At 26.8% G+C, this 15,824-nt stretch overlaps 1 protein-coding gene across 1 annotated transcript in view; it reads right to left on the bottom strand.

The window, feature by feature from the left end:
• LOC123267864 (discoidin domain-containing receptor 2-like) overlaps positions 1-15,824 on the bottom strand; it is a 47,766-nt gene that overhangs the window by 20,515 nt on the left and 11,427 nt on the right. Inside the window, exons 2-5 of the mRNA XM_044732750.1 lie at positions 12,118-12,276; positions 10,272-10,377; positions 8,075-8,306; positions 522-977 (exon numbers count right to left, since the gene is read on the bottom strand). Coding sequence (XP_044588685.1) covers positions 522-977; positions 8,075-8,306; positions 10,272-10,377; positions 12,118-12,193 — 870 coding nt within the window. The 5' untranslated portion in view covers positions 12,194-12,276. The remainder of the gene's footprint in view (positions 1-521; positions 978-8,074; positions 8,307-10,271; positions 10,378-12,117; positions 12,277-15,824) is intronic.

Below are 15,824 nucleotides of genomic sequence, written 5' to 3'. Positions count from 1 at the left end.
TTTGAAAAATATCTTTTGAATTGTTTATTTTTATAAAAAAAAATATATTTATTTCAGCTGGTATTTAACATATATTTAATTTACTGATCAATAAATTTACATCGGACAGTTTCGGTTTATTAATTTTAACATAGTGATAAATTTGAAACGGTACTTTTGATCATTTTTATTTGTACGTCATCAAACCAATAACTTGTTTAATTAGCATAAAAAAGTAATTAAGAAGAAAAAATATATATAATACCAAAAATTGAATTCTTTATAAAAATAAAATACGTTAGATATAATTTAATAATAATAAATAGACAAGTAGACAAACAAATAATTAACATAAAACCTGTTTTTTGAATATAGATGATATTTTGTTATGTTATGAAGCAATAAAATGCTTCATTAATTACGGAATACTTTCTAATTTATAATTATTTTGAGCTCTCCCTTCAAAACAGATTTTATAATCTAAAGTGCTGAGAAGTAAAAATGAAATAAAATATAATTATCGTATGTATGCATAAATTTACCTGTACATCTTTAGTGAATTGATTATTGCAAAAGATATGAACAGCTGAAAACTCTCTGACACGATCAAATTCAAATTTAATATCGAGTGGGTGTCCAGCTCTTGTGTCATTTCTCCATCCGACCCATCCTTGACTTCGATCATCACCATAGTATCCCATTTTGAAGTCATCTGGTCCGGTACGACCGTCCGTAAGTTGTCCTAAGCCTCGTTGCAATTCATCATCCCAAAATCCATCATAGGTAGCATCGAAGAATTCCCAATTGCCCCGTTTATCGCCCTGTGGCATCGAGTATGATACAATACCATCATTCCATGGGCATCCATACAATTCGACGCGCATACAGACGGTACGATAATGATAACTGTACGGGAGGAATCGAATTTTCGTCGCCCAAATTGCTGGTTCGAGCTCGTGTTTCGATTCTAGATATGTATTTGTATTGCCTTTTATTACCTTGTTCATAACAAACAAAAAATAGTTATTCATTACTGCTACTATAACTTACATATTTCAATATAATTAATTTTACTAACAAAAGATAAAAATGCCAATTACTAACACTCTATTTAATTTTAAAATTTCATTACACTTTACTCTAAGTTAAAATATATAGTGAAGTGAAAAATAAAAAATTCTGATATTTTATAATAAAATTCATCAATTCATGTTTTTTCTTAATAATAATGTCTTTTAATAAAATAAAATAAAATAAGCTTAAATAGGGTTAGATAAATTAGATTTTTTAAAAAACTAATTAGATATATAAGAATTTACTGGCATAAGGTACCAAATTTTTATTAAAATTATAATTATCATAAATATTTACACTTCTTTGATAAAATTTCATACTATCATACTAAGATAATTACCTAATTACGTATGACATAAAAAAATTAACAATTCTTTTTAGTTAACATTATTCTTTTATACTATATATTGAAAGTAAATTATTTACTAGTTAAATGGAATTAAATGGAGAAAGAAATTTTTCTAGTCGATAAAAAATTATTAATAGTAGCCAAATCGAAAATGCAATCCACGAAAATAAATTAGACTTATCGTTGAGTCGAAACATGACAACAATAAGATATTTTTCTAGTTATCAATAAGATAAAAGTATCGATTATTATCAGGAATCCAATTATTGACACTATTTTATTTTAAGATTTGTTTAATTATTTATGGTATTATTAGCAATCGAATGCTTTTTTACAATTTAAATAATTTGAAGAATTAAAAAATTTAATAATAGTTGTGAAAAATATCAAATATTCATTAATAAAAAAAAAAGTTTACTTCAGTTTATTGAAATAAAATCTCGTGAGCGTAAAATTTCTCAACTTTTCTAGTTAGACGTGCTCTTTAAAAAAGCTGATTTTTTATTATTTTTTCATCTATGTAAATTTTTGTTTTAAATGAAGTATGAAAACTCAATAATATTAGATATTTACAATGAATTTAATGATTATTAATTTGAAAGTAATGTCAAGAACTAATACACAAAATTCAAGCTACAACATATCGGCAGCCTCTAACCTCGAACGTTTAAGGAGAGCTGTAATTTTTTATTTTGAAATATCAAAAATAATTTGTATAACGTAAAATAAATACATATTCATTTTGTATTATTGACTTTTTTTTATTCATTTCAACAAATTAATGATTTTTGCGCATCACTGTATCAATAGTTTGTACAACAACATGTCACAAAGATTAGATGATTTTGTCAGCTTGTCAATATAATCTCAACAAAAACAGTTTAACTGTAAAAAAATCGCGCCAAGTCCACGTTCATAAGACTATTAAGAAAAAAAATTTGTTTTTTTCTTTACAAAAAGATATAAAATAAAAAAATAAAAAAATCCAAGTAACCGATATGATTGTTTATGATTTTCGGAAATTAAAAAAAATTTTGTTGTAAATTTAAAAATTAAAAAAAAAATTTTGTAACGTATTTAGTGTACGCAGTTGCAAAATATTTTACTTTTAATGAAATTCGTAAAATCTATTTACTAGACTTTAAAAAAATTGAAATACACAATGACGCACACCAAGTACGTTCCAAAAATTTTTTTTAATTTTTAAATTTACAACAAAATTTTTTTTAATTTCCGAAAATCATAAACAATCATATCGGTTACTTGGATTTTTTTATTTTTTTATTTTATATCTTTTTGTAAAGAAAAAAACAAATTTTTTTTCTTAATAGTCTTATGAACGTGGACTTGGCGCGATTTTTTTACAGTTAAACTGTTTTTGTTGAGATTTTAGTATTTTTTGTAATTATAATTTACAATTGGTACCAACTTAAATCTCGCGTTGGCTGCATTTTTTATAGCAAACTATCCTCTTGAAGCTACAGTTTATGTAAAAATAATTCCAGCGCATCCTGGCGGGTGTAGTTGCAAGCTGTGAAATATCTTTTTTTAACTGTAGTTTCCCATCTAATGAAGGATTACTATGCATTCTCGAATTATTTAGTCTGTGGCAGATCACTTTGCCCATCGAAAAAAAGTCAGGATCGAAATTTTTGCGTTGCTATAGTTTGTGCTGATTAAATTTAGTAATTTAAAGTAGATTAATTGTTATAACCCTGGCGGTTTCGGCGACACGGTGAAAGCACGGTCGAATGACGGTTGTTTCACGGTCGTTTCACCGTATAAAGTCCGTTCTTACCGAGCGATCTGTCAGTCAACATCGGATACCGTTGTGAACGATATCTACTATAAATTTATTGAATATTTACGGTGCATACGCAAGTGAATCTACGACGTTATGACCGACACTGTACGCTCAATATACTGTCCAAATACGGTGATTTTACGCTACTTTCACGGACAATAAAATAAAAAAAAATATTGCGGAAAGTCCAGACCGAGACTCGAACCCGATTCATCTGGTCGCGCGCCCAAGACTCTACCAGCTAGGCTATCTAAGACACTGCACGAAACATTTGATTCAGTCACATCATAAGGTGTCAAAACCAAGTCATTTTTTTTTCATTGCACAGATAAAAATAGCTTAAATAAAGTTATATTTTTTCCATGACTTCAAAATAATAATCGTAATAAATGATTCAAATTTTTGATGATTACGAAATTCTTAATTTCGAAATTATGGTGAAATTATTAACTGTATAAAAAAAGATCTGGAAAAGAAATTGCTAAAAATTGAATTGTTAAAAAAAAATATCTCATAATAATTTTTCTTGATAACAAACAATTTTTCCGTAATTTTGAAATTAAAGTTTTCGTCTCTAAAAAAAAAAAAAAAAAAAAAAACAATATTGATTATTATATTTTTCATAATCAAAAGGTATTATAGTTTCTAATTTAAGACTATAAAAAAAATTCAACACTTGTAAGCCATAAACTTTTCTGAAAAGTATTGAAATGATGGATCTCTGTTGATTGCCTGTAATCTGATTAATTTTTTATAATTTTACTTTGAAATAAACAAAATTACAATAATTTAATTTTTTTTTTTAATTTTTCATCCCGATTAGTTACTGAAAATTTCTCATTTACCTATCTTATTATACACTTTGAGTATTTTTAATGAAATAAAAAAAAAAAATATAATCAGCACTTTTTCATTGTTGACTAGTAAAAAATTCCTGGCTTACCGACATTAAACGCTCGTTTCACGGTCGTTTCACTCACAGACTACTGTGCATCTACCACCGAGTTACGGTTTTTTGACAATTTATATGTTTTCGAATGACTGTCAAATGACAGACGATCGATCGATGATCTACGATTTTTACTCAGGTAAAAAATCGGAGAAGTCAAGTAAAAATTTGGTTTTTCGAATAGTGAAGTATGATAACTATACAGAATAAAAATCATAAAGTAACAGTGAAAAACTTTCACAATGATACTCGTCGTTCACTGTCAAATGACGGCCGTTCGATAGTCAAGTGACGGTCATTCGACGATCATTTGTCGACACTGTGAATTTATGGGACATTCACCGTCGTTTCACGATCATTTTGCCGTGACCACGAATCCGCCAGGGAAGTGAATATAATTAATTAATAACAGTAAAATAAAGTATTAATTACTGTTATAATATACAATTTAGGAAAAAAAAAGTACCGTAGAATTAAATAAAATTTTGCAACCTCAAAATACCGTTCTGCTTACAGTAAACATAGTCGGTAGTCTGGCGCTCCGATGACAACGATTTGAACGGAACTTGGCGCCAGATTCTACCGAATCTGTGGATAATTGGTGTATCCGAATAATTGACTTCATCATATAAAATAAATTATTGAATTCGAGTAATTATTGAGTTAAAAATGCAAGTAATTGAACGGTTTAGAATTTTCCGTATTTCAATTTATGCACAGAAAAAAAGGTTTACTTGAGCCAAGAAAATATTTTTCTTGAGCGAAAAAAAAAATTTTTTTTGAAACAAGAAATTTCACTTATTCAAACTAAATTAATTCTCTTGCTTTAAGAAATACGTATCTTGATCCAAGAAAATTTATTTAAGTCAAGAAAATTTTCTTGTTTTGGGAAAATTTAGCTTCTTGCTCCAGAAAATTTAGTTCTTGATAGAAGTAAATTTTCTTGTCTTGAGAAAATTTCTCTCTTGCTCCAAAAAATTAAATATAAAGATAGAAGTAAATTTTCATTAATATTTTTATTGATTAAAATGTCAAATGGGAAAATCGAATGAAATTGAATCATTTTTTTTTCATTTAATATGTATAATTGCACGCAAAAATAATATAAAATGGATATCAAATATTCAAGAGAAAAATTTTCTCAGCTAAAGTAGCTGGCGCTGCTTCCCTTAAATATCTAAAAATCTTGATCAAATATAAAAATTTCTTGTATCAAGTATTTATGATAATTTGAATTAAGAAAAAATTACTTTCACCAAGAATAGAATTTCAAGAAAAATTTTTACTTCAGCCAAGACAACTTTGGTCTTCCTTCAGGCACCCGAAAATTTTCTTGAGCCAAAAATTTTGTTCTCCAATCAAGAAATTTTTCTTTCTGTGTGGAAAATTTATCACTATAAACTTTAAGAAAATAATGATAAGTTTATAGAGTCTATTAATAGTTAGGATTTAGAAATATGATGGAATTTATTTGAATTATTATCAAAAATCCATTATGATCAACTGCAGAAAGCGAAAAACACTATGCTGAAAAAAAATTAACTTGAATCAAGACGGAAAATTCTTGAATCGAGTAAAATTTACTTAAATTAAGAAAAATTTCTAAGTTTAAGAATTTTTTTACTCAAATCAAGACAATAAAGTTCTTCGAAATCATTTTCTTGATTCAATTTAATTTTTTTTTTCGGTGCAGTAATTGACCGTTTGATCCAGTAGACAACCGCAAATGCTGCAGTGGCTGATCAGTCAAGTATTATTATTTCTTTGATTCTATATTAATTTTATAAGTTTAAACAGCATATTTTTCTATATAAAATTGTCTTATTATCAAACTCAATAATTAACTAATGAAAAAAATGGTATTAAAATTTTTAGAAATCTGGCAAGTAGGCTTTTTTTCAATAACAAAAGTTATAATCATAAAACATTTAATAAAATATGTACGTATAATTTTTTTTTTATCTTCTAATAGATGTACATTAAAATGTTTTCTTTTTAATTTGTGAGTTAAAAAAATCGAAATATCATTAGACGTTTGTTCTTTTTTAAGTATTATCAAAAATAATATATATTTATAAGTTTATAAAGTTTATACTATGAGCCTAAAGTTAACTGAAAAATGTTCTCGTTGCCTAAGATATTAATTTTAACCGAAGAGTAGTAACGTAAAATTGATGCTTTTAGTATTTATATACAAGAATTTATAGTAGATGACATGCGGTCATTTACTAGAACAATGGTGTTTTTATGGACCCAGTATCTGACCGATAGTTAAACTTGTATTTACCATTATTACGCCTATAAAGTTAATATGCATCTTCAAATGACTTATACAAAATGTTTTTAATTTAAATAAATCCAGTAGATGTTATTTTATTGATCAAAAAAAGTAGTCACCTCCCCGGAGTACTATTGTAATAAATGATTTACATCAAATCACAGTCGGTAATTTTCATGATTTATTTTTAGATTTATAAACACTGCAAAATTTTGAGTGTAGCTATGATTTATGCATGTTATGAGTCCGGGTATAATTAAAACATATTTAGAGACCATAAAATCTTCGTTTAATAATAATATTATGACTTTTATATACAATCGGTTAACTAAACAGAGAGAAAAAATTTCTTTGAAAAAAATCGGCATTGTCGTAACAAGAAATTAATTGTTGAGAATTTTTAATAATTTTATTTCTTAACTGAAGAAATCAAAATTTTTTTAACAGTAATTTTTTTTTCAACAAGAAAATAACTGTGAGAAAATTTTTAATTTTTTCAGCTAAGAAATAAAATTGTTTGAAATTTTCCACGATACATTTATCCTAGTAAAAACCTCAAATTTTCAGTCAAAAGACTAATTAATACCACGTTAAAAAAAAAAATTCATCTCATCTTAACTTATAATATATATGGAGTATTCCACGCCAAATCGAACACTTTTGAACCCGACCTCTTTCGATTTGGCTGAATTTTTTTTTCCTTTCCTACCCTACAAAAGACATTTTGTAGAATTTTTAAAAATTTTTTTATCCAACCAAAAAAAAATTAGGAATTTTTGAAAAAAATGACTTTTTATTCTTGAAATATAGCTATAACTTTTTAAAAATTTGACTTAAGACATTTTTTTTTTTTTCAAATTTTTGTTTTTAAATGCACTTTTTGAAAAAAAAAAAAAAATACAAAGGAATTATTCAAACTTACCTTCATGTTTTTTTTTCAAATTTTTGGAAAATTTTTTCAATGATTACCATTTTTTAATTTTGTTTTCTTTCTCTTAAATCAAACTTTGACATTTTCTGCAAATCCTCGAATTTATTCAGAGAGAAGTTATTTCAATTTCTATTTTTTTTTTTCAAATTGAAAAAAAAATTTTTTTTTTTAGCTCACTTCTCATAACACCATGCTGAAAATTTTTGAGAGTATTCAGAGAACTTCTAAATTAAAAAAAAAATAAAAACAAAAATTAAATTGGTAATCATAAAAAAAAATTGAAGTTTTTTTCGAAAAATTACTTTAAAAAATAGATGAAAGATTGAAACGTTTTCTGTTTTTTTTTTTTTGTTTTTTATCTTTGATAACTGCATTCAAAAACAAGGAAAATGGAAAACATTTTTTTTGATTTCGTTCATTTTTTACCAAACTGTAGGGTTTTGAAAAATACATTTAACCTAGTTCGTGTCACATTAGCCATTTTTTAATTAAAAAAAATTATTAACTACTTATAAGTATTTGTATTGAGTGACCCTGTAATTGGCCTATGCCTGTTGGTCTTGTAGGAAATAATAAAGAAAAATAGAAAAAAATATGTTAGAAATTTGTAATTGCAATTTTAACCGTCTCTTATAGTGTCAATAATTGGTAATTTTACGTTAGTTTGCGTGCAAACTATTGATCGACAGGTATTAATTAATAAAACTTACTTCTTCACCGCGAACATCTTTATATCGGACCCATTTGCCGAGCTTTGGTCTCCAGTATTCAAGGATATATCCTTCTGCAAATTCAACTCCAACTCCATTTCCAAAGCGTCCCTGAGTTGCAGTAGCAGTAATAACGTGCATGGTGTGCAAATCTATTTCTAGCCATTCATGCGGCTCTGTTGTGACCTGTTGTTTTGGACACCAAGCACCGCCATGTCGTTCTTGTTTCAATCTAAAATCATGAATAAAAAATTAAAACCTCTTAGAAAAAAGAAAAAGAAATTATCATAAATAGAATTGAATAGCTAAACATCTCAGAGTTTTTTTACTGAAATTATAAATGAGATAAGATAAAATATTACAGTATCTTTTCGGTGGGGCATTAGATATTACGGGTGTTTTTTTGTAATAATAGCAAGAAAAAAAAAAGCATTACACGTTTCCACAACTTAACTTGCCATTTCTCAAGCTGTCTTAGTAATTTAATGAATCGTGTATCCCCCTATTTCTCAATGTTTCTTCCTCTCAGTCTTGTAACTCTCGCGGCTCTACCAAATAGAACGTGTTATGTCGTTTCACGCGGAGCATGCGTCACGATTCCACCAAGCTAGTATAATTGTATATGTAGTATATATAATATAATAGTTGGAGCGAGCATGTGCACAGCGGGTTCGAAATTCTGAGTACATCGCCAGTTGATCCAGAATATATATCTCTAGGTATAGTATAGGTACATATTAAAATTTATGATAATGGGCGTCAAATAGAAAATGAGTCAGAAAAGCAAATGTATCGCAGGTAGATTGAATACCAGTATAAAAATCAAATGTTAATTTCTGTCATGGAAACAGCTATAAAGGTAGTCTTACAACATTATCAATGCTTCTATATCTTGATCGTTACTAGATATATGTATACATCTAAGTAGGCGTCAAGTGTATAGCGGTATTATAACTATTTACACAGTGAAAATAAACTACCTGATGCAAGAAAAATTTCTTCTTAAAGTTCATTAAGAATAGAATAATTAAATAAATTTACAAAACATTAATTTCTTGAAAAAATTGTTTGATTGTCATTATGAAACAGAAATTTTTTTTAATTGTTACTTTTAAATGACAAATACTATAAATTTCTAGACTTATGTGTCAAGATAAAGTTTTGGTTAAAATTAATTAATTAATAAAAATCAGGTGACCGTGAACGGATAAAATTACCGTCAATTTTTTTAATTGAAAAAAAAAAAAAAAAAAAAAAAAAAAAAGATTTTATTTTACACTTATTTGAATACATTTTATGAACGATTTTTGGTAAACATTTGACTTTTTCCAACATTAAAAGCTTCAATTCTAATTGAAATTTTTTTTAGTAAATATTAAATTTCACGATTTTTAAGAAAAATTTTTATTTCAAATTGCACTATAGTTTCAAGTTATTCAAAGGTTTAAATTTTTAGAAGAAAACAAAATTATTGTTAGTTTTTGAGAATTGTTCACTGATAAAAAAATTAACATAATTCAAAAGAAAAATTCTTGAACAAAGAACATTCTAAAAAGTTTAATCATATTGAATCGAATGGAATAATTTTTTATTTAAGACATTATTCTTAACTCAAGTAAATTTTTACTTGGTTTAACAATTTTTCTTCTTGATTCAGGATGATAAAACTCTTCAAATCGATATTCTTGGTTCAAGAATTTTTCCCTTATAAATCAATTTAATTTTTTTATCAATGTTTTAGGATAAAGAATTTGATTGTATCGATTAAAAATAATGTATTCTTAAATTTTTGAAAAAATTCTTGAAGCTCAACCACCAGTTCTACAAAATAAGTTTTTTGAAAAGATCTTTTGTTTCTTTTAATCAAGATAGTTTAGTTTAATAATTTTTCTATTAGTATAAGAGTAACTACAGTACGCCATGAAGCAGTTAGTTTGAGTATATTTTCAAGAAAAGTAAAACTTCAAAGACGGCATAAGCCAACGAACTTAACCGGCTGCTCTGGCAGTTAAGTGTCAAGTGCCAAATCACATAGTAAATGTCAGTGCGACAGGTTTACCACTAACTTAAGGAATAAATACGTAGCTTTTTAGAGAAGAGATGTATAGACTAGAGAAAGTTTTATCTTTCTTATTTTTATTATTATATATACAATATGCACATGTATATATTAGTGTCTTTTACATATTAGACTTACCGTGCAAATTGTGGTCCGACGTTGCTACTGTCAAAGCTCGAGCTTGCTGTGATGTCGGCGTCTGGAATGATTCCTGCTTCCATTCCCAAAGGGGCAATGCATTGTGCTGCAAGCAGAAAAAAGGAATTCGATATGCAAGCCATTACATATTCATTCGAAGTCTGTAGCTTGAGCACGACTACGACGAGAGCCCTCATTCTCCATCCATTTGCTCGGACTCTTCAGTCACAAAAGCGTGCTTTCTAACTTTTCACTCCTCCTATCGTATCTAGATATATACATATATATCAAGATACATAGATATACATAGCTTGCAAACGCGGATAAAAACGAAGAAATGCTTTCAGAAATGAAAAGTTTGAGGTGGAAAAATTTTTTGTTACATGAATAAAGTATTATTGAAATATCTATGAGAGTTCCTTTGTATAGCACACGGCAAAAAATAAATACTTCTTATGAAAAAAAAATTCTGTTAGAGATATTCAGTTATTATATATGTATAGGGTATAGTAGGCGCACCAATAGATGGACAAATATTATTTTAACAACCGATTACAATAAGTTCAAAAACGACATAGTGAAAAAAATGTTATTATTATAAACATACAGGTTTATGATCATGTTAAATTAATCTTTTTTTTTCTTCTTTACGTTTTTATAATCAAGATAAATATTTTTTTTTATTAAAAAATTTTAATACTATCATAAAAAAAATAATATATTACTAACAATTTTTATTTCTTTTTATTTCAACAAAAATGTGTACACTGCAAAAGTTATATATTATGTAAAAAAATTCTCACGATTCCGAAAAAATTTTATCTACTTCAATCGCATTTTTTAGAGTTTTCGGTCACTTTTTATATGTACAATAAATAGTTCCCTAGGAAAGCTGATAATTTTTTACATGAAAGTTATGTTGAATGCATTCTTATAAAAATTATTTTCGTTCGCAAATATTACTTGAAAAATTAAATATTGGCGAAATAAAAATAGTTACTCCAAAACGCTCCGTAAAAATAATTTTTTTTTTTTTTCCCCGATAAAACAGCTCATTTATAACGTATCTGTCATTAGCCATTATTAATGTAAAGAAATGACATTGTAACGTATGTGTAATATATATTATATCCATATTTTATTAGAATAGAGTGAATGCATAAAATGCTCTAAAAAAATTACTTGACTCATGACAGCTTTTTTTTTCTTATATATTTGATCGATTTGACACATCATTAAGTAATATATGACACATAATTAGTAGCATTCAGAAAAAAATGTTTTAAATGTAATAAAAATTCTTTTTCATGCATTTTAGAAATAACTATGTCATCTAATATTTATTGATTAATTTTATTAAACTCAAATTGTTGTCAAACTTCAAATCTTAAGCTGGAATATTTTTCATATTAAATAAAAGAAAAACTTCTTTTTTTATAAATTTTTATTTCACATGAGATTTTAATCTTTTCTTACTAATCCATTAATGATATTGAAATGAATTAACATCTGCTAATTTTTAAGATCCTTTTCTCAAATAAATTATTTTTTAAAAAATTTTTCTAAATCCTACATGCGGAAAGTGACAAAAACTGTAAATGCAATTTTTTTTTAATTTTTCTTATTGCTAGTTTATGTTTAATAATTTTATTCATCACATTTACTTAATATGTTTATTTATTAATATTATGTAGGTATAATCAATTTTATTAAAACTTATTTATATTTTATCCCATTATTTCATTATATAAAGATAGACAAGAATCTGGTTAACAGTCCATCTGTTGGGGCGTTTACCCTATTCACATACATTACACTATATTATTTCATATCTCGTTATACTTACATATGTCTATAGCTTCTCCATCGTTAAGATAGAGAATGAAAAGGTAAAAAAGATAAAACAGCCGCAGGTTATTCATTACGACAGACGTTTTAAATGCCGATTACTTTCACGAGGGCTACTCGAATCTCATAGTCACAGTTGATGATACTTGTTGTAGGTCTGAAACATAAAATAAAAAGAACAAAAAATTAATTACATTCACATTCTGTTTTGTAATTTATAACGTCTTAAATAAAATTTAATTCGACAATTATTATCACTTATTATTTCTTATCAGTGAAACCAATTCCATAATTTCAGTGTATAATTGGAAGTTATTGAAGTTGAAAAAAAAAAAAAAAAGAAGGAGGTAGTTATGTACGTATAGTAGTTTAACTACCCTATGGCTCATTCTCTTTGTCAGGCACAGTGATTCGTGTCGACTGGGCTGAAAGCGACGGACAAAGAACGACATTCACGCTAGCAGCCATTATGCATCATTACCAAGATTACGATCAGACTCACGGAGAGTAGAGTGAACGAAATTGAAAGAGAAGTCAACTGGTAAGGCTGCCGCAGATGCTGCCTGCTCTCTTTACTCTACTCCTTTACTTCTCCTTGTTGGAATAAACTCCAGGCTAATCGAGTACTTTATTTTCTTCGTTTGAGATGTCGTTTATGCGACCACTGACTTCTTCTCAAGTACACCGTCCATATAGATATAATATGTATATTCAAGAGAAATGAGGAAGAACAAGAATACTAGACGTTGTCAATTATTCTTAAAACCTACGTTTTTTTTAAGGATAATCAAAATTTTTAATTTTATTTTAATACCTGGATCAGATATCATCTTTATAATTGTTTTTAATTTAAGTGAAATTTAATAAATTGTTTAATTTAATTAATAAAAGATTGAAAATTAGAAATTAAATTTTAATTAATTAATCAGATATTTTTATCATTTTTTCAATAAATAGAATAAGAAAAATTTTGTCTCAGACATATCTATGCACTATTGGAAAAGTCTTGACCCGAATTTGTGCCTTTTGATAGTTTCATATGGTCAGAAATGATAGTTAATTTATTATTTTGAATTTTCGGAGTAGTTTTAAATAGATTCAAACTTCGCAACAAAAATTTTGTTTATTTTATTTTGAATACTTAAATGTGGTTAGAAGTTGAGTTTTAATCAATGAAAATTAAGTTCATGAAAATAAGCATATTTATTTTCATCCAGCAGAAAATCAAATAAATTTTGTTTAAAAAAAAAAAAAAAAAAAAAAAAACTATCTATTCGCTTACACTGACAGAAAAAATATCATGAATCAAAAAAAATAATCTTTCCAAAAACTTATTTTAATGACAACCGATAGTTGCTTCAAGAATTTTTCGTCTTAAATCTCATCATCGTGACTTAAAAGACGAATATCTTTCATTAATAAAAATTACCCCTCTATTCAAGAGTATATTCATTTTGATTGATACAATCGAATTTTGATCCAAGAACAATTCTCGAAAATTAACAATAGTTTTGTTTTCTTTTACAAACTTCATATTCTTGGTTCAAGAAAAAGTTTCTTCATTAAAAATAGCAAAATCTTTAAAAATGAAACGAAATTTTTATTTCAACATATTCTGAAACGTATCAAAGATTTTTTCTTACACCGAAAGTACCCGAAATACGAGAATTTTTAGTTTTAACGATATTATTGAACCAATTCGATAATATCTTGACTCAACGTTACCGCGTATCTTAATCCGAGAAAAAAAAACTGTTGGGCGAAATATGTATTTATCTTGTTTGAAAACAGTAAAGTGCTTCGTTGAAGTAGAATTTTACTGAAGAATTTTTTGGTGATCTAAGAGTTTTAATTTATTGATTCAACAGTTTATTTCTCGAATAAAAAAAACTGAACAACTTATAACGAGAGTGAGATATCGATTAAAAATTTTTCGTGAATTGAGCAGATTTTTTTTTGTATGTTTCTAAAATTCATTCACACTTATTTTATTTCGTGACTAAAAATATATCCATGTATCTTGTAATTATTTAAACAATGTTAATATGTATTGGTTAATTTTATAATTAAATTTATATTTGTTGATCTTTTTTTTTTTATAAAAAAATAGTTTGATAAAAATTTTAAAAAATCAATTAGCCAAAGTTCCGTAAATTTCAATTTCAAATTCTTGTCAGTCACGTAGTTGCTAATTGTTATTAATTTAATGAAAATTAAATAAATTTAAAAAAAAATCAAAAACGACAGTAAATTATAAATTTTAATCAGGTATATAATTTTGTGCCTTAATAAACCATTTCAGGGAATAACTTAAGCCCGGGATTACAATTGCGAAAAGCCCACCTGGTGCTCTCGTCGCGTTTACGATTTCCACGATCGTTGTTTCCGTCGCGAGCTTTTGGCTCGGTCGATGAAAGCGCTATAGGTATATCAGCCTAAAGAAAGATGCCTATATATAAACAATAAAAGTAAGGGAGAGAGAGAAGAGAGAGAGTGAGAATAAAGCTAAGCATTGAGCAAATGAGTAAGAGAAACGGCAGTCAAGAGCAGGAACAGTAATGCTTCGTCGACAGGCACATCGCCGCAGAAATGTAAATACCAGTTGGCCAATCAGACTGATTGCTCCCATTCGTGCTGGGATGCCCGTCATTCATGATAGACGTTGTGCCTTCGGGATTTCGCATGGCAAGCTATTGAATCGACCTATTGTTCCTCAATAGGTGGTATGTATCTTCAACCCACCCCTTCACTACTTCGAGACTTAATACTCTATGCTCATTTTACAGATTAAAACGACAGCCTACTGTACTGTACTTTTTTAGATGCATCGTCAACTTTTTTTTTTGTTTTTCCCAAATGAACCATTTGGTCTGCAACAAGAAATAATACCACAGCACTGAGAAAGTTATTATTTATGAATTATGAATTGCTATATTTGCTGCCGGAAAAATTTTTTACCATTATGTAAGGAGAATAATTTTTCATTTTTTATTTATTATTTTTCTCAAAGTTATTCTTCATATTTATCTTAATTTAATTAATAAAAATTAAGAAATTTTAGCTTTTAATTCTAATGAATGATTATAAATTATGTAATATAAATAAAAATAATGACAAAAAAAATTCTCTCATGGCAATTTGGATCGTTAAAGTCATATTTTGAGATAAAAATGATATATAATTGGTTTATCATAAAAATATTTTAATTCTCTTACAAAAACGAATGAAAAAATAATAGTGAATCGAATTCAGTGAATTTTCTTTCTATAATCAAAAGAAAAGATATTTTTATTTTTGTTATATGACAGAAATTAACAAAAGGCAATGGAAAAAAGTTATCTATATTAAGTTTAAAAAAAGATTATTACCAATTTAATATAAAATTCATCTCGAAATAGGAATAAGATAAATATAAAAATGAATTGGTAGGAAGTTTTTATTCTGTAGAAAGTTAAATTTAACTTTGTGATATTATTGTTGCAAGAACCATATACTTACAAAAAAAAAAATTATACATTATTGTAAAATGGTTTTCGATGAATTCATTATAAAATCATAATTTTTTTTAAAATATGAATTTAAGGATAAAATTAAAAAATAAAAACTAATATGAAGTGAAAAGAGGATTGGACAAGAAATATAAGGGTTATTTCGAGAATACATTTGTATTTTTTAGCAATTTTTTTAATTTTTCAAGTCACGGAA

This window comes from Cotesia glomerata, linkage group LG6, assembly GCF_020080835.1.
Source record: "Cotesia glomerata isolate CgM1 linkage group LG6, MPM_Cglom_v2.3, whole genome shotgun sequence".
Classification (NCBI taxonomy): domain Eukaryota; kingdom Metazoa; phylum Arthropoda; class Insecta; order Hymenoptera; family Braconidae; genus Cotesia; species Cotesia glomerata.
Note: the sequence above shows the minus strand (reverse complement) of the source record. Positions and strands in the feature narration are given on the sequence as shown.